Source organism: Athene cunicularia (genome assembly GCF_003259725.1).
Source record: "Athene cunicularia isolate RWA chromosome 1 unlocalized genomic scaffold, athCun1 chr1_part2, whole genome shotgun sequence".
Taxonomy (NCBI): Eukaryota; Metazoa; Chordata; class Aves; order Strigiformes; family Strigidae; genus Athene; species Athene cunicularia.
In genome coordinates, this window is record NW_020799092.1 from 16500396 (window position 1) to 16519878 (window position 19483).

Consider the following 19483-nt stretch of genomic DNA (forward strand, 5'->3'; position numbering starts at 1 on the left):
TTGCTCCAGGCTATAAGATCTCTGCACCTCATTATGAAGCCTTTCCCCTCCTTCTCCTAAATGTCAGTGCTCTTCTGTGATCAGGTACAAGGTTGCCAGAATTGCTTGTGTTGATGTTTCTCCCCTCAGTGTGCAAGTGCACATCTAGGAGCATCAGAAACAAGCCACAGGAAAAAAAAAATCCAACACATTTGAAGGTTGTCTTTGAAGTTAGCTGATGATGTTTCCATGGAGATCAAATGCTATGGACTTGACAATGAATTCTATCGTTGTGCCTCTTCCTCCAGGTAAAAACCCCCACCTCTAAATGACTACACCCTTCAGTACAGCTGTGTTATTGATTTTGAAAAATAATTTCTATATCCCACCCCCATTCTCTTATGGAGGTGTTAACTCTTAGGTCGCAGCTTTTCAGGGCTAGGTCTGTAGTATTGACTTAAAGAATCAGCTAAATTCCTGAGGTACTGGAAAAAAAAATAGCATCTAATGAAAACAGTATTCTGTGAGGAGTATTATAAGATGAAATTATAAAAGAGCATCTCAGTAACCAGTACACAGTAACACACAGATGCCCATCTAGTGAAAGTAGGTGATCTTTCATATTTCCAAAAAGTCTCCTACTTCCTTTTTAAAATGGGTACCAGCATTAATAAATAAATGCAAAATGTGTTCTCAGTGTACCAGTAAGCATAGAGAAGTAATAGAATTAAAGATGTAACACGCTACCCTAGCTCAGCCTTTTAAGCATAATGTATTGTGAGCCTTGTCATGCCATCAGCTGAGAAACTCTTTCCTGGCTTAGAAATGCTAAACAGGCCACCTTGGCATCTTATTAAAACCCCAAAAGATGGCAAGGGGGATGAATGTCTGCATGGATGATTTCCTAAATGTTTATTTTTAGAGTGAAAATAGGAAATTTGATAACATTTAAAAAGGAAGGCGATACCAATTTCTAAAGACTGATTACTCTGTCAGGACGAAGAAGCACCTCCAGTCCTACCCACGTATGTGGACATATGTCCAGTGGACCTATATCCATATATATGTATCTCGACATGTATCCATCAGTGTTCAGGTTTTGAAATACATAAGAAAAGAAGGTCCACTCTTTAGACCCCAGAAACATAGCCTAAAATGGGACCAACCGTTTTGTGTTGCAACCCCATCTGTGAGGGATACCACAAACTGTGCAGAGAGAGCTGTTTGAAAAGTGGGACTGAAAATCCTGAAAGTGATGAAAAAGGACATTTTTCAAAATAGACAAACTCTTACTACCTTAATGAGCATGTGCTTGGCCTTGTTACGTTACTGCCTGATGGGTACTAAGGCACAAAGCCTGCGTGGCTGCTCCAAGCTCTGGGTCTCATCACAAGCCCATAAAGCCCTTCATCAGCTCCTTTTCTGCCTTCTGCAACACACTTGTAATGTGTTTGAGGGTTTTAAACACTCACGAGCCTTAGAGAGGTTTAAACATTTAAAACCTATTAACGCTGTACATTAACTCAAGTTCATTCCAATTTGAGGCCTTAAATCACTTTAGAGCATAATGCAAAATTTAACTAAAAGCACAAGTAGGAACAAGAGCGAATATGTGTGGTGTGGGAGGCATGGCAGAGGAGGGACTGACCTTGTCATGCTGAGGCTTGTTTCAAAGACTTTCATAACCAATTTATAGCATCTCTTGATACAAAGCAGCCTTTGTCTCCATCTGGAGGTCAATCCATATAAATAAATTCTATGGGGTCTGCAAAGAGTTTTGCTGAATTCATAAGTTCCTCTGCAGTCATCACTAATTTAGTATCTCCAACAGGATTAAAACATGATTGGCATCTCATTTTTTCCAGTGATCCAACATTTTTTCAATTATAAATACTTTTCAAACTAGCAAAAGGTATTAAGCCTTTGTGAAGACTGTACTGATGCCAAACTTCACAGCTCAGATTACAGCCACTTATTGTAGACCTCTGTTTTTGTGAAGATCACGTGCTGTTGCTTAAGAATTGTATGCATACATTTGTGTGCACACATACGCATTTACACTTGCCTTTCCATATGGAAATAAAAGCTTTATGTAAACTTTCTAACGCTATTCCTTTTGGGAAAGAAGCACAAGAAACTGGATTTTCAAAGAATAATGTGGAAAAGAAAAAAATAAATATGATCACAGAAAATATCTTCCATCTTCAGGCATGAAGATCATGTCACCACAAGTGAACATCCTGATGAATGGGTAGAGACCTTGATTATTAGTGAGAAACAGAAATCCTAGGTGCCCTGTGAGACCCACCGCACTTCCAGATGAACTCTGAAAAAAGTCTTTTACTTTCTCTTATTGTTCTCTTTGCCTCCTCTTCGCAGCTGCTATGGAGGTACTTCATAACTGCTTAGGAGATGTCAGTCACAGAGATCTGCCTTACACTAGCTGTATTAAATTGCTCCATTTTTGTTTCTTAAATTATTCAGCAGTGGAATGATTATTTTGAGATGGCGGGACCACAGTTGTGTAGAATAAACACTCTTATTTTCTACTGCTATGTGCTATTTTCAAAGTACAGTGAGTTAAATTTGGGACTCAAATGACTCAACAGCTGGTAACGATCCATGGCTGCAAATACGCAGATGCCTCTGTTGTCATCTACTAACATATGCACAGCACAGGCAGAGGAAGCCCAGCCACACAGGCTTGGTATTTTGTAGACAAGACTCTCCATGGAGGTAGGGAGTGAAAGAGGCTACAGACATGTGCAGCACATCTGTACTGACAACTGTGCTGCACAGGTTCCCAAGCCCCGTTTTGAAGTCCCACTTTTGGATGGGGTTTACATCCCTCAGAATCAGCCTGGACACCAGCTCCTGGACACAGCAAGTAGTGCTCTGGCAGCTGCTGGGCTCTAGCAGGCACTGGCACAAAGCCCTGAGTGCCTCCTCGTCCTCCCGGCACCTTGTGACAGACCTGCATGAATCTGGCATGGCAAGGTCAAGAGGAGGTGACTCATGGTAAACGGGCAGTTCATCCTCTGGCTGCAGGGCTAATAAAGCAGTTTGTTGACTTACCCCTGGACTGAGGGAAGGAATATTCTGTAAATATTTCTGAGAAGGGAGGAATATGGAAATGATTTATAAAAGGTTGTTTCTCCCTGGATTAGAATATGAAAACATAATGCACTCATACATTCATAAGAAGGTTGTTCTTTATTTCTTTAATAAACATCCTTTCTCGCATATCTGAAATAAAGTGTTAAATTGTGCCTGCATAACTTTATTTTTTCTTCCCTCTCACACATCTTTCCTGCCTGCTTATCTCTGCTGCAGCAGTCAGCACTGGAAAGAATAGGTGTTCACCTCTGCTGTAGGAAAAGGTTTGAAGCTTTTGTAACCCTGACCTATGTCCTGTGAGTATGGATAGGCTGCAAAGAGCTGTGTCTCTGCAGCACTCTTAGGTGAGTAGGAAGAAACACAAATCAGCAGCAGAAGTGGAGCTGGCAAATGGTGCTCAAATCCCCTGGACTCGCAGATCATCATTGGAGAGAAGGGAAGAGGAGAGGTTGAAAGAAATTCCTGATGTTTCTGAAAGCAAATGCTAGGGCAGAAAATCAGAGAGAAAAAACTCCATACATTGCTCTATGTGTATAGCAACAGCTTCAGGCCTTTCAGTTCTAGTAAAAAAGGAGATTTCAGGCTCACAAGCAAAGCCCCAAGCCCAGTATTTCACACAAGAATGTTGCTAGGCAAAGACAAGAAATGAGCTGCTATGTGAGACCACAGATCATTTTATTACAGATCTGCATGGTGACGCTAAATCACATGCATAGGGCATTTAGCAGCTGGAATAATTTCCAAATAGACTAATTAGAGACTGAATTATTAATGGAAAAATTTATCATTGGCTCAAAGCAAGGTTACAGCAAGAAACACACTTGACTTTGCAAAGAATAATGAATATTTGCAAGGCTAGTAAAATTATATGCTTCTCTAAGGAAACTGTTAGCAAATGGGGAAAAAACCCTAAAGTGATCCTAAAGTGCATGTCCCAGGACAAAACTGGCAGAGACCAGGTAAGAGTGAAGAGAACAAGTAAAACAGTAAACAAATGCAGAGGTGATTTATTGCATTTATTTGCAGTAAATTTGGAACAAAATAAGACAAAACAGACGTCTCCCCCTGAAGGGCTGCCTTGTTAGACATGCAGTAAAACCCCTAACTATTTCACTGAAATGTGTTCTCAATACAAATTACAGACTTACAAAAGGAAAAGACATGAATGTGCCGCTGAAGGACAGAGCTCTGATAAGGATGATAAAACGTCATTCTTTATGGGTCTTTTAATACATTTACAAAGGCAAGTGATGTAGCTTTGGCCAGGGATAATTGTGTGCTGAAGTACCAGAAGGAGACATTAGAAGTGCCATTTTATATTTCCAGCTGGGACAAGGCAAAGCAGTTCATCGGGAAGGTGCACCAGGAAGGGAAGGGGAGAATGCAACCACTGCCAAAACACTGGAGCGTGCCACCACGGGGCAGCCCTTCCACCTCCTTTCCCCATGGCAGGCACTGATGAGAAGGAAAAGGGTTTTGGAGCATTTAGGTACAAAGTCAGCCCTGTCCTCAAAACTAGAAACAAAGCAAGCCACATGATGTTTCAAAACAGCAGACTGAAAAGAAATCAAGAGCTGAACTGGGAAAACAACAGGCCATCAGAGATAAAACTGATTTCATAAAGCAAGTACAATAACAGAAGGTGTGGTGAGGTTGGGTTTGCATGGTTGTGGAAGGACAATCAACATAGCAGAATCTCAGATGCTGAAACAAGAAAACCCATGAATGAATATGCTGGAGAGGCAGTGGAAAAACCAATAGTCAGATGGATATATAGCTTGTCCGCTTACCATGATAGAGGAAATATTCTTAAACAATACAATGAAGAACTGAAAGGATGAATTCCTGAAGCTAGAGGAATTTGCCTCGTTAGAGTTGCCAGTGTGCCAGTTCATGATGTCTCAACTCTTTGTAGTTGGAAGTAAAACTGAAATTTGACCTTAACCTGGCAATAATATTATCTACTGTTGAGGGCGTAAAGACACCAACCAAATGAAATGACAGGTTTGCCACGATAGTAAAACCACAAACAAGTCATTGAATACATTCAAAGCCAGAAAATGTGAGCACTTTCCTGGAAACTGATGAGGAGGTCATATCTAGACTTCAAAAAGCAAAGGCAGAGTTTTGGTGCAAGTACATATACTTAGGTCAAAATACAATGCATAAAATGCCCCACATGCATTTCCTCAGGTAGATGTTTCACTGCATTCTTTTTAGACTACTACTAGGTACTTGATGAACGTGACAGCATCAGGTTTGCCACAGGACTCTGACATTTGTAAGCAGTGTTAAAGTTGTTTATAATCTTCCAGAAATTATTATAAATTTTGGAATTACTAGATGACATGCCCAGTATGGAGCTTTTACTGACTGGTGCACAGATTTTCAATAATTTGCATGTAGAGAAAACACAAGAAGCTGCAAGAGGATGTGCTTGGAGTCATGTATAATTTGAGTATGACCCACTTCTGTAATAGCATTGAACAGTCTCAAATAAGATGCATAAATTGAACTAGTCCTAGTGAAATTTAAGAGCACAATTCCAAATGGAGAAATTCTTGGAAAGATAATCTCTCCCACCTTGTAGGATAAAATCATACTGACAATACTGAATTGAAACTACAACAGACAGTGCAACTCTGGGTACAGGAGGCTATGCAATAGTACCACCATGCAAAATGAGGTCAAAAATACTAAGCATAATTTGCAGTATCCATCTGGCTCTACACAAGATGAGGGACTGAAAAAAAATCCTACTGTGGTCAGGCAAATGCTGTCGTTCAAGATAAGGAATCCGAGTACAAATTCTACAATAAATACAGAAAATTATGCACAAGAACTTCAGAAGCCATAAGAGACCTGTGATTGCTGTTGATACAGATACATTTGGACTAAACAGAAAAGATGAATTATTAATAATTTTTAACTTTTTACAAAACTTGCTGAATAACAGTGTAAAACACACTCTAAATGACAGTTTACATGTCCTGGATTCCAGATGAGCTAATACCAGATAACGGCCTGCATTTCACAAATTACTTATTTCAGCAATTTGCTTGAGAAATTAGATCAAGCATACTAAAGCAAGTCCTTATTAGGCACTGCCACATGGACTAGCAAGAAGACTGTTCAGTAGATACAATAAAGAACCAGAGGTCCAAAGAAACCACGTCTGGTCTTGTTAGATTATCACAACACACTTCTTAGTGCTCCACTGAGATTTCCTGTTTAAAGAATTATAGGCAATAAGGGACAAAACACATACATACAGTAAGCCAGGAATGTTTAAGCATTACAGAAGAGCTATTTGTCTAGAAATTAAAACAGAGCAAATGCTACAAACATGGCCAAGACAAGCAGTATTGCAAATGGAAGGGAAAGTTAAATTTCAGGCTGATTATACAGCTACCAATTTAACAGTCTCCTCTGAACTGCAATGTGGTCAGATGTCATAAGCCTCCCAAAGCATTTTTCCTCATGATTGGACCAGAGAAAAAGGCAAAACTAAGTGGCACTCAGGTTCCATGCATTTTGAGGACCAATAGGATGATATGTTGACAGAATTTCTGTCATGAAGTAACAGCTTTGTATTCAAACATCATCCAGCAATAAAAAGGTTCAAATTAAGACTCCTTGGCTATAGAAGGAATGACTATGTAACCTATGACACAGTCTGAAGACGTTGATAGCTACTGACTTTTACATTAGATGGCTCTAGTTGTGTATTTTACTGACTCACTGCTTCAGTTTGTAGATATTACTTTATTCATGTTTTCTGTTAAAATAAATCAGGAAAAGTATAGCAGTTGCCACTGACTTGTGCAAAACAAGAAAGACAGTAACCTTTTGTAACCCTGATCCACGTGTCTATGCTGGAGCAGAAAATAAGTTTGATCTCCTCCCAACACATCTTTATTAAAATATCACACATCTTGACAGAATTTGGCAGATAAAATAATCTGGTGCCTCTCATTTCAATTAGTTTCAGATTCCAGCTGCTGGATCTTGTTATTATTTTGTCTATGGAGTCAAAGAGCATGCTACTATCAGATGGGTTCTCCTTGCACAGGTACTTCCACACTGTGTTCAAGTCAATTCTAAACCTTCCGTTAAACAGTTTCAAGCAATTGGCTTTTTGCAGCATGCTGTGTTTCCCTTGTTTTTCAGACCTTGAGTCATTCTTGTAGGTCTTCTGCAAACCTCTCCCAATCTTTCCACGTCCTTCTTTAGTATGGACACTAGATTAGGATGTCCAGAAATAGTTTTGCTTTGCCCAGAGTAACCCCACCTCATGGTCTTATTGCATATCCCCATCAAAACTGGCACATTTAGCAGCTGCATTGCACTGAGAGCTCCTGCACAGCTGGATGATCCCAGAAACCATGATTCCAGAGACATTTTCAGTGCTGCTGCTTTCTGAGAGGCAGCCTCTCGTTCTGCAAGGATGACTGACACTTTTTGTTCCCAGCTGAATGACCTTGGATCTGTCTCCATTGAAACGCATATTGTTTGAGCACACCAAAAGATGGCTTTGTAAGCTATGAGCGACCCATCCCATTATTCATGGTTACAATGAGTCTTATTTCACCTGAAAATTTTTATCAGCCATCTTTCAAACTACTGACAAACAAATAACATTAAGCCAATAAGTAATCTTTGCAGCTGTGCTAGAAACTCTCCCATATATAGCGATAATTCCCAATTAATAAATAAGATTTAGCTAGTTTCTAATAAATTTTAGTTTTCTGTATTTATTTCATATAGTCCTAATGTTTTAATCCAAATGTTGTTGCAGATCAGAGCAAAATAGCCCCCTGTGCAAACTAAGTTTTTAATTACATAAGAAATACCAAGGTAATTTGGCAGACTCATTGCCCATAAAGTATTGACACCCACAACAAACCATTTACAGACATCCACACATAGACCAGCGTGTGCTTGCACAAGGTACTAGCAAACTTCAAATGTGTCTGTGGGCACTGAGAAAACTGATGTCTCTGTCACCAGCACCAACAGCACTGGAATATAACTACTTGTGACTTGAGCACTTAACTCCTCTTCTGGGACTACAGCAGTTTTCCTGTACTTCACACACTTAGATGTGTCACACCACAGTACAGATGCACAGGTGACCAATGCATCAAAGTAATGATCTGCCTGGGGGGCAAAAACCCAGCCAAAGAAAAACCACCAGCAGAGAAAAGAAGAGAGAACAGAAGTGGTGCTGTTCACTTTGAGACAGTCACCCTGCACTGTGTCTGGGACTTTACTCTTACACCCTTCACTTCAAGTAACTGTGTGCCATGAAACTTGCTGATGACCTGGAGGGCTGGTATAGTAGAAATGGGAAGAAGCTCAAAAGCACAGAGTGCCAGAGCACCTACCTGGGGAGTAATAAACAGAACCTCTGCTGTAAATTGGGAGATCATCAGTAGAAAATTGCAAAGAAGGAGAAAGGCCTGGATGTATTATCCAACTGAGGGATGACTGTGGGTCTCCAGCGTGACACAGCATGAAAAAGGCAAATACAACCACAAAATACTTCAGGAAAAGGATTTCCAGCAGAGAAAGGGAACCGTCACATCACTTATATGAGGCATTGATCAGACCTTATTTGGGAATGGTTCTTCTTATCTGTATTTGAGAAAGGCAAGTACCAACAAGAACAGGTCGCAGAAAAGGCTGTTCAACTGATAATTCGTCTTACAGAGGAAAGTCTGCAAGAAATAGCATATGTAGAGTGGGAAAAGGAAAACAGAGGATATCGTTTCTCTTCATAGTTACATCAGAGAAAGAAAGGAGACACATAAACTAAAGGTTACATTTGACTCAAGAACAACTGATGAGGAATAAATATAGGTTAAAGCTTTGAGCACAGTTTCTTGTTATCAAAGTAAAGCATCCCACTATGGAATAGGATAGTGGTGGGAGTAACATCTGCATAATCTTCAGATTTTTATTACTAAATTTACTAAACTTATTAAGGCTAAGGGTGACAGTCTTACTTGCAACAACAGAGTAAACAACTCAGAAGGCCATTTCCAGTCCTGTGTCTTATCAATACTGTTTTGTGATAGAAGTCACATGTAACTATGGTTGGGTTATCCTTGAGGTACACCAGAAGGAGCTCAGAATGAAACCAAGTCCAGATCACCTAAAACAACTCTGAAAACATGTTTTCAGTGACTCAGAAAAGGAGGGACATGTGGAAAGAGAGAACATGAAAACAACAAGGAAAATACATTTCTCCAAACGCTAACATCCTTACCTCCCATGAGGAAGAGAAGCCCCGCCACATACTGCATAAGGCCTCGATCCCAACAGCACCCCAGCACCCCGATAATCCATCCAAAGAGGATGATGGCCACAGCCATGCCCATGAAGCCAGCTGTCATCCTGCGCAGATCTGCAGTGGGGAAGACAGAAAAAAACCCATGTGTGTGAACAGTGATAAATTAGCATAATCAGAGATTCATAACAGTTTTAACCCAAAATGCTCCTGATTTGCAGTCTTCAGTGTGTTGGCACAGGATGATTTCAGCAAGGATGGTTCAGAGGGAGCAGAATCCATACATTAAGATACTACCTTGGGCTGGGGAGAAAAAGCTGGTGACCATTTCACCATACAGTGAAGCTCAGTGCATATGCACCCAAGTGCCTCTTGACAATTTGCTCAGGAACTAGAAGTTGTAAAATGGCCTCAGTGCAACTCTGTGCCTAATAGCTCTAGTCTCTGGGTACTAGCACAATGTCTGTTTAAATCCTGCCTTCTCATCTCCATCCATTATTCCACTGCATCCAAGCGACGTACCTGCTCAAACTGACATGCAAAGCAATCTCTATGCTTCGCTCCAGCACAGACATGATGGAGGATTCACTTCAGTTCTGACCCGCTGTGTCACTGAGCCCCTCTGGGCTGCAGCCTCCCATGTGTAAGTTGGGCCATAGTGCTTTGCTGTCCAGTGGTGGTGTGTGTGAAGCCTGGCACCTCCAGGATGGGAAGGCACACAGATATCCTGGTGTCAGAGATAATAAATGCACTGCAGATACACAGCTGGGGCATAGGACACTTTATTGCCCTCTCTGGTATCTAGACGGTGACCTTGTCAGTTGATTTTTCGCAAGGACGTGTTTAAGTGCTCCAGGGAACACTGAGAGTAGGAGGAGGGCAGTGGGGTGGAGCAAAGCATTTTGTGCTCTGCAGGTAGGGACTGAGTACCACATCTGACATGGGTGCATGGGGTTGACCTGTATTTATTTCATAAATAAAGGAAAAAGATCCATAAGACCTAATGTAAGAAACCCTTAAATTAAGACCTGGATGTATTGCGTATTTGCCTTCTGCAAAAATACTGCAAAAAGGATGGGACTACTGGGATCCCTCCTCTTGCATGTGCTCAGGGAAAAAATCTTCACAGCTGTTTTGATGTGAAATCTGGGCAGGAAGACCACCTGGCAACAAAAATAGCAAGGACTATGAGAACTAAAGAGCATCTTTACACCCTTAAATAATGGAACAGATGGGGGCATGTTCACTAACATACGATTGTTCCCTGTCCCCCCTCATGCACACACAGAAAGTTTAAGCAGTGATATGGCAAGTGTATATGTGAAGGGAAAATTCCAGCCAAGTCAGCTCTCCAAACACTTGCTTCCTTCTTGAAACTTTTTTTTTTTTTTTCATAGCAATGATTCATTTTCTTTCAAGAAACAGAATGCTTATGACAGGGCGAGGAAGATTTGAAAACCGTGAATCATCCACCAGTCTCTGTGGCAGCTTTTCTCCTTGGCTGGCCTTTGACTGTTTCTCTATTTCTGTTATTTTTACCCTTTTCCCCCAGTGGATCTAAAGGACCACCAATACCAGGAGTGCAGGTTCAGTGAAATTTCTGAACAGTCATAAATTAGCATCGAGATTTATAAAACTTACCAAAAATGCTAACTGTTCACAAGGTCTGTAGGTATATTGGGACTGAATGTTTGACTCAGTGTATGGCAGTGTTTATTATAGTAATTCTTATGCAAAATGGAGTTGCAGAACGCAACCCCTCCCCTGAAACTATAACCAGTTCCTGTAGATTATCACTGTTTTTTACAAGGAGTCCCTCTGACAACATAAAGACTACCAGGCCTTCAGCCCACCAGGGCCCTTTTAACAAGATACACATCTTAAAATTCATATATTTATCTTAGGGTTTGTGACTGTCCCATAAAAAAAAACCAGACAGAAACTCCCCACAAAGCATTTGAATATGTTCAAGGAGGTCTGGTGCAGAAAAAAAAAATGCACTTCCTGCAGAGACTTCCCACAGGCAATACTAGTCTCTGTTCCTTGGGAATTTCTTAGAGTGCTTTCTAAAACAAGCAGTAAATGTAAGCATCTTTGATGGCAGAGTGTCTTCCAACTTTTCAGTCTGTGAAGGCCTGGGCTCAATTTGAAAGATAGATAAAAACATAAAATGTTTATTGTTTCCTTTGTCATCTTCAATAACAGCACAACACGTCTCTGAGAAGCGCTGCACAGCTGTCTCTGTCAGCTCTACAAAACCCTTCCATTTTAACTTGCGACTGCTGACTCTGGGTAACAGCACTTGTTTGTCCTAATGGAAACATACCCTAACAACCTGCTTTTAATGAGCTGAATTTAAATAGCTGTATTCAGCTGCAAGATACCAGTAACTCCTCAGACCTACCCCAATGACTAGCTGATAGAACCAGTTTTCATGGGTCCTGGAGGGCATCACAAGCATCCCCAAATCCTATATACCAAACTAAGAAACAGTTTTTATCCCACTAAAATCAATGTGAATTTTACCATTGAACAAAAGAGCTGAAGTAGCAAGACCAAGACCTCTACGTCCAATTTTGAAGTTTGTTTCACTTGTCCTCCCTTCCTGATGGAACCTGAAGTTCCTTTTCTGACAACACAGCAAAATCCATCAGCATCTTAACTCTGGGCTTACATTATCTCTTGAAAAATACAGAAAGCTAACATCTGACACACTTAATACCACATATAAAAGGATTCAAAACTGAAATTCTTTACAAAATCTTAATTCTTGCAAGTTCATTGGTCTTATTTTAAGATTACCACTGTTGCAAATCTGCTCCTCACAAGATCATCTATTAGAGCTTATGTGAAATAAATAAAATATAGCTTCTTTTCTATTCAAAACTATCTTGTCTTTTGTCCTACCATAACCTTCCTCGAGGGCAGCCCTTGCAAATGGCAGTGCTGGGAAAAGGGGTTGCAAAGTTGGTTTCATAAACAGCCTATGCTTGTCCAGCAGCATCTTCCCTGCGCTCCTCACCTGTCAGAGCCCACAGGAAGCTGAGGTCAGTGGGGGGAACAAGTCTCTTCAAAGTGATTATTTTTGTAGGAAAGTACTTAATGTATGTAACTGAATCATTACCCTCAGGCTATTTAGTGAGGAGACGGCCAGGGAACAGGAGCCTATGTTCTCTGGACACAAACCCCCATTAGTGGTACTTTTTATGATTACTGTTCTGTTGTTGTGGTGCTCAACATGGAAAGGACAGCAGAAAAGCACAGATTTGCGTGGTGTACTCGAGGCAATATATAAATTCCTTCTACTAATTTAGAAGCAAGGGATGCCATAGAAATAAACAATAGCTCATCAGTACAAATTGATGGGGTTTTGTCTGAATTTGATTGGCATTGATAAGACCTTTCCTGAATACATCCTGCAAAGGTAAAAGGGGTCACGCTTTGTCATGTAATACCACTTCATGACATTTGTGCACATCCTTGGGTTTGTTGTCTTATTTTTTCTGAATTTGCTTTCTTTATTTTTGGACTATGAAATGAACAGTTCTTTACACTCTTTCTTTCTTCAGAAACCTCTCTGAGTAACCACAGCATCTGAGGACCATGGCATAACAGTCTCAGTCAACTGTAGGAGTGACTATGCCAGCAAAATGCATTGTTGAATCTTATGCAGTCAAATGGGAACTGCAACAGCAAATGTACCTTGTCTCAGCTCACTCATGTGCACTGCTTCCCTGGTTCTACAGCTGATCCTCTCCTGGACATCCATCCCAAGTCCTCACACTGTAGCAAAGGGCACTGACTGCAGGGGTGCTATGAAACCCTCTTCTCAACCTTCTAGTAACCCAAACCTTTAGAAATGTAGGTGTGGAAGTAAGAAAGGTGTTACTTTGCTTGTTCTCTAAGACCTATAATACAGCAGTTGATTTTCAATGCCTTGCCTGTATGACTAGTAGTTTCAATGATCTACTACATGGACTTAGGTATCACCTTCACTTGTGGGTGAAAGTGCATTATTATCTTTCCAATCATGTTTTAGAGACACCATCTTCACCCCATTTTCTATTCAATATTAACAGACTAAAAGCTATGTGTGAGTATCTTCCCCTTGGGAGTACTTTCCATGCCTAGCACTGCTACAGGTGCTGCTGCATGTAGTAGGCAAGGAACTCATTCCTGACTCAAAAACTATGTGGATCATCAGACAAGGAATACAGGCATCATGTTCATGTAGGCTGGAAACAACAAATTTCTTGATTGATAACATTGGAGAAAGGACAGGGAATGAAGTAATCCAATTCCCATGACTGAAACTGAAATGGTAAATTTGAAAGCCACGAGCTTTGTGATTCATGATGAAAAGAGGAACATTAGCATTTTAGACAACCTCCTTAAAACAGAGGCAGATTCTCAACATGCATTTCCTAAAAGCATTGTAGTCTTCTGCTGGAGAATATTAGCTCTAAAGGCTTTCTGAAGATAAAGAAAAGTAGAAGAGCTGATTAAAATCTATTTATTTCTAAGCAGCATGTGGTGGAAGGTTCTGTCAGTGTGCAAATGACCCTGTCCTTCATTTCACCCTGATAACTGTCCATCTGTATTTGTTATGAGCAATAAAGTAATTCATGCTGGTTGTCACATTGTGGAAGAAGTTTCACACCCCAGCAGCTGCAAACATAACATGTTCTGAATCAGCACTGCTTCTTGAAAATTTCAATATGCCTTTTTGACTTATGATCTGTCCTCTTCCTTGAAATTGCAAGTCATCTTTCTAAAGCAAGGGCTTGGTTTTCCTGTTGATATTTCTCCATCTTCCTTCCGACAGAGAAGTTTAAAAATACTTCCAAAATATTAGAGATTTCTTTCCTCACAACACATACAGGAAGGAAAATATGAGCCTCTTGTGAAAGACGGGGAAACCGAGATGAGAACAGTCAATCTGCCCATGACTAGGTGAAAAGTTTCTGGAGGAGTACATAATTATCAGGCTTTTTGGTCAGCCCTTTAACCACACAGCACTGCTTTTGCTTTCAGAACTCCTTGTTCTCAAGCGTTTGTTACCAGATCAAACTATAGTGCTTGTTATCAGACCACCAGAAAGTGCAAATAGTGTTTCAGATAGTCCATCCTACATCTCCTCCTTTCTTCTTCCAATAGAGAAAGGTCCATGGGGACTAAGGACCCTGAAGTCTGTACTCACAATAACTAGAACAGCTTAGTAGACATTCTGGGTATAGCACCATTCTTTCCTGAGACGTCCCAACAAAAAGGGAAACTGAAAAGGAAATCACAAAGGTATTTCTATACCACTCTGGGACCAAATGTCAGAATGTAGTATTGCCACAAGCAGAAATAGACAGGGATAGCATAATTCTTTAGCATCACCCTTCTTTGTAGGTCACTTTGATCTATACCCTCCTGTACTAGACTCATTCTCATTTGTCTTTACCAGTGTGGGATTAAAAACATCTGTACTTGAAAAGACTCTATATCACTCCTTTATCATCTTTTCCCAAACAAATACATGTATTGGAAATTGTTCAAGAACTGAACAGAGCCCAAGAGCACAATTTACCAGATTTCACTAAGCTCTATTGAAGTGACTTCTCTTTCAAAGAATCAGCAGCGCAGGGGTACCTTTCTCTGACATCATCCCTTCTCTCATCCCAAAACTTCAGGGGGGGAAGACGTAAAATTGGACAGATGCATCTTACGGAATACCAGTCCTACCAGATCCTAGCTACAATGAACAAGTGAGTATTAATGCAGGTGATTTTGAGTTGCACCTTCTGGCTCTTACGATTCTTGCTGCACAGCTTAAAACTGTATTTTAGATGAGGTTGGCAAATAGAGGGTGAGGCTTTAATCTTTTCTTTCTGCTTCAGGTATGGAGAGATAAGAAAAGAAATATGCATTAGTCTACCTGAGACTCAGTTAAAATCTCTGAGTGCCTTTTACTGAATCATGTGGCAACCCAGTCTTCAGTTTAAAGATTACTCTAACGCAATCACGATAAGTGCAACCCACTTCAACAAAGTAACAGTGGATTATATTTATGTCTAAGTACTCTGCACCAGAGAGTGACACAGAAATACGCATGTCACAAACACATACACTAAAACACAACCCTCTCAAAGCAGAGAGAAGAGTAGCAGAAGGTCCTCACAAAAAGAGATACTGGGACTCTGAGGGATTTAGGTGAGCCTTCCTATCAAAAGAGGTGCAATGGTGTTTATAAGATACATGCATAACTTCTCCTAAATCAAAAAATCCCATCATCTTCTCTTGACTAGAGTTTGTTGGTTTTGTGATGGAGTGTGAAGTTTTCATTGCCAGCATGTGTGAACTCACCTATATGGAAATGCTGATAGGAAGCTTCACAAACTGGCTGTGGTCTGTGCTAGTCAACATGTCCCTCAGGACAGGGTGTAGAACAGATACTGACACAGGATTTATTCTTGTCAGGACAAAGCATCTATCTGGATTTCCTCCATCAGAGCTCTCGAATGTTCTTACAGGTATTTAAAGCAGAAACAATCACAAAAGCAAGGTGCCAGGTGTGCACTGCTGGCACTTCAGCCTGCCTGCCTTCATAAGAAATCCCACAACTTCAGAGTCAGATGGGGAATAAAGTTCTGTCTTCTACAAAGGCTGACACCTTCAGAGGTTCATGCTGACAAATGTCAAACTTCACATGACACTGCAATTTCTTGTCTCTGGTGAACCTAAAGCACCAGGGAGGGGGTGTTCCAGATCAGGTCACACACTGGTGTGCTACTGTCTGAAAGCAATTCCTCCAGTATTTGGGAAAATTATAGGGGCTCAAGAAATTCTGCAGTAGCTGAAAGCACCATCTGGAGCTTGAATATCAAGTCTTGATTTTACTCTTGCCTTTCGCTTGTGTAGAGCAGAGGGGAGACAAAAGAGAACCCCTAGATGATAAGGGAGAGATTTAAGGAGGCAATAGAGAAGGAAGGAAACAAAGCTTGTTTAAGTGTAGGGGGATAAAGGCAAGAAAAAGCATCTTGTGACACTGAAAAGATGAATTTTTCTGCAAGAGACTTTATGATATGGATATTAGAGATGTCAGTGCATAAAGGAGACATTTACACTGCAGAAATTTGACAGATCGAATGCAGTTCTATTGTAGAAGGCAGAAAACCTATGTTAGGTCTTGGGAGACAGATGTCTGTGAATACCATCCCATAGAAGGGTGCAGCCTTTTGGTTCAATCCTACTTCCCCTTCTGCTGAAGAAGGATCTTTGGCCAGAGAATATAAAGGTTTTTTTATTATCTGCTATTGCTACTCAGATCTGACTGACAGCAGACCAGGGAGGAAACAAAAGCTTTGCCCTTACAACCCCGTATGTAGTGGGTCAGAGTAGTTGAGCCCATGCTAAAGTGTTACTCCCCTGTACAATACCATACCCTACCCTACACTACTCCAAGCCATTCCCCCCCCCTTCTCTGATTGGAGAGATCTTTTTTTTCTCAGAAAGTACCTGAAGTTGATAATTTCTACTTATTCAGTGATGTTCAAGAACTGATTTTGAAGAGTCTTTCTCCCTCCAGATTTACTATCTGGGCTTTTAGCACTGCAATATATGATCATCTAGGAACATTTCCAAGCTTCAGTCCCAGCAGAGTACACTTGCAATTTGTGCAGTCAACCCTTTCATCCCTCCTCTCCCTCTCTCATTCCCTAGAAACAGGGAAGAAAGTCTGAGGCACCTGCATTTTTGTCCATCCTTCTTTAAATTCATAACTTTAATCCTTCCTGCTCCTGCTAGGTGAGGCCACACAAAGCAAACATTTCCCAGTTGTAGCCATGCCAAGAGGCTTTTCATTACACAGCTTTTGTGCATTATGCAGGTGTTGAAGAATTTGAGGTACATGTAATAAAATGGCTTCTGCTCAATTTCACTGTGAACTTTAGGACTTTATCAGATCAGAGCTGCACTTTTTTAATTGTTCTCCCTTCCTGTTCCCTTGAAGAACTCAAGGATTACACACTTCTTTGTGCTGGTCACCACTTACTTTAAGCGACCTCTCCTTTGAGCAACCACAGCACAAGTATGATCATGCTGAGGAGGAAGAACAACACAGTCCCTCAGCACCACATTAGTCTGACTAGAGGGATCATTCCTGTAGGATGGGAGGCACCACATCCCTGCGCCCAGCACCTCCAGCCCCTGTGGCAGTGGGCGATGCCATGTGGAAAGCTCAGCTTTCTAAATGGAAAATTTCCTGCATTTTCCAATGGACTGGAAGAAAGCTGCGATGGACTCTGGGTTTCAGGGCAAAGGCAACACCCTTCATTGTAAAGTGCTTCCAGTGCTGGTGACACATGCTGCTTTGACACCACTGAAGACTAAACTATTCCGTTTATCCCCCCCCCCACTAGGTACAGAGCACAGGAGGAAATGCAGAGCAGGGCATCGGGGCAAGTTTCACTATGCAGCCCTGCCAGGGTGTCACAGGTACCTAAGAGAAGCCTTGGGAAAAAGTGGTCTCTCCAGCACTCCTACTTGCAAGGCACAGTGTCTAGAGCAAAGAGCCCAGTGGACTGTGCTTTCCCTGAAAAATCAGTGGGAGGGTTGGGTGCTCCAAAGCTTTCCTCTGAAAATCAGACTTCGTCATGTCTCCCAGGGGTGCCATGGAAGTCACTGCACCACATTTTCGTCAGAGGCATTCAGAAAATAATGGTGTACAGAGTACAGTAAAGGTTGTGTGAAAATAATCTGGATACAGAAAGCCCTATTATATATAGTGATGGCTTTATTGTCTAGTTTACAAAAGTCTCCTTCCACAGTGAGTAGACTCTCCCCTGCTACACTCTGCTTTTACATGCCAGCCACCACTGCAGTATCTACATGACCACTAAACACATGGAAGTTTATTAAAGCTTAATCTTCAGTGAGTATCTCTTGAACCGCTTCTTGCAAAGGAGGCCAGGGCTCATCAGGGCCAGAAGGAAGCAGAAGTAAAAACAGAAACACTCTTTTCCTCCCTTTTTCAGTGAAGAGAGAAAAGGACAAGAACAGAAGGAGAATGGGAGAGAGTGATGAGGAGAATAAAAGTATTAAAGATGACAAATGGAGTGCGACAGGAAGCAAGAAACATAATTGTATGTAAAATCCCGTATCAGGCAGTGTTAAGGGTCTTTTGTAAAATGTAGGCTTACCCTAAACTCCTTCTGAAGATAAATTAAGTTGGAGGTATGCAGGAATGGACTGCAGGAGGGGTAATACAGAGAGAGACTTGGTAATGCCTCCTCTGTTTTACCTTGTTCCCTCTTCGTTTGATTTCCTTCTTCTGCTGCCCAGTCTAACACCAAAGCCTTGCTCACATTCAGGGGAAACTAAAACATTATCCTAAAGGTTTTTCTTCCCTTTCAGACCCTACCCCAACCACTGGTGCAATATTATACAGCACAAACCTGAGAATAATCCCATCATAAAGCATTCAGAGAAGCAGGTATGATAAATGGCCAGCATGAAAAAGGCTGGGGGTGGAGGGATAGTATCTCTGCTTTATCAGTGCCCCAGCACTCTGCTCAAACATACTCGTACTCACAGACCCCAGCATTAAACATTTTAATTCAGAATCTCTGAAAGGTGTACTCTTGTTTTAAAAAAATCCCAACATTTAATGCAAGTGAGTCTGGGCTGGGGGTTGGGAAGAGAGGAAGGAGGATGGGGGAGAAGGAGGGAGGAAGTATAGAAAGACATTTAAAGCTGTGAGAAAACACTCTCCCTTATGGAGAAATTTTGATTTTGAAGTTTACTCTTCTATTAACATTTAAATTGAAAGGCGTTTCTTCCAAGCTCCACACAGAAAACCAGAAAATCTGCATTTAAATAGATACCATTTAAAAGTGGGGAAAAATATGTATCACCATTGAATGCTTCTCCATTTGTCTGAAAAGAATGTCGCTTATAGATGATTTTTTTTTTTCCTTTTTCTTTGTGTGTGCTAAAAAGAGAAATTGGAAGTACATTAAAATTCTGCTTGGCACGAGAAGGAGGCGGGGGGGATGGCTGCTTAATTGCCCAAACCCCAGGTTTTGAGCTTAGATATTCTACGGGGGGGGG

At 41.1% G+C, this 19483-nt stretch overlaps 1 protein-coding gene across 2 annotated transcripts in view; it reads right to left on the reverse strand.

Moving 5' to 3' along the window:
* Positions 1-19483, reverse strand: part of TMEM178B (transmembrane protein 178B) — a 220517-nt gene that overhangs the window by 8608 nt on the left and 192426 nt on the right. For both annotated transcript variants that reach the window (XM_026841006.1, XM_026841004.1), the window contains exon 3: positions 9368-9505. In XM_026841006.1, coding sequence (XP_026696807.1) covers positions 9368-9505 — 138 coding nt within the window. The remainder of the gene's footprint in view (positions 1-9367; positions 9506-19483) is intronic.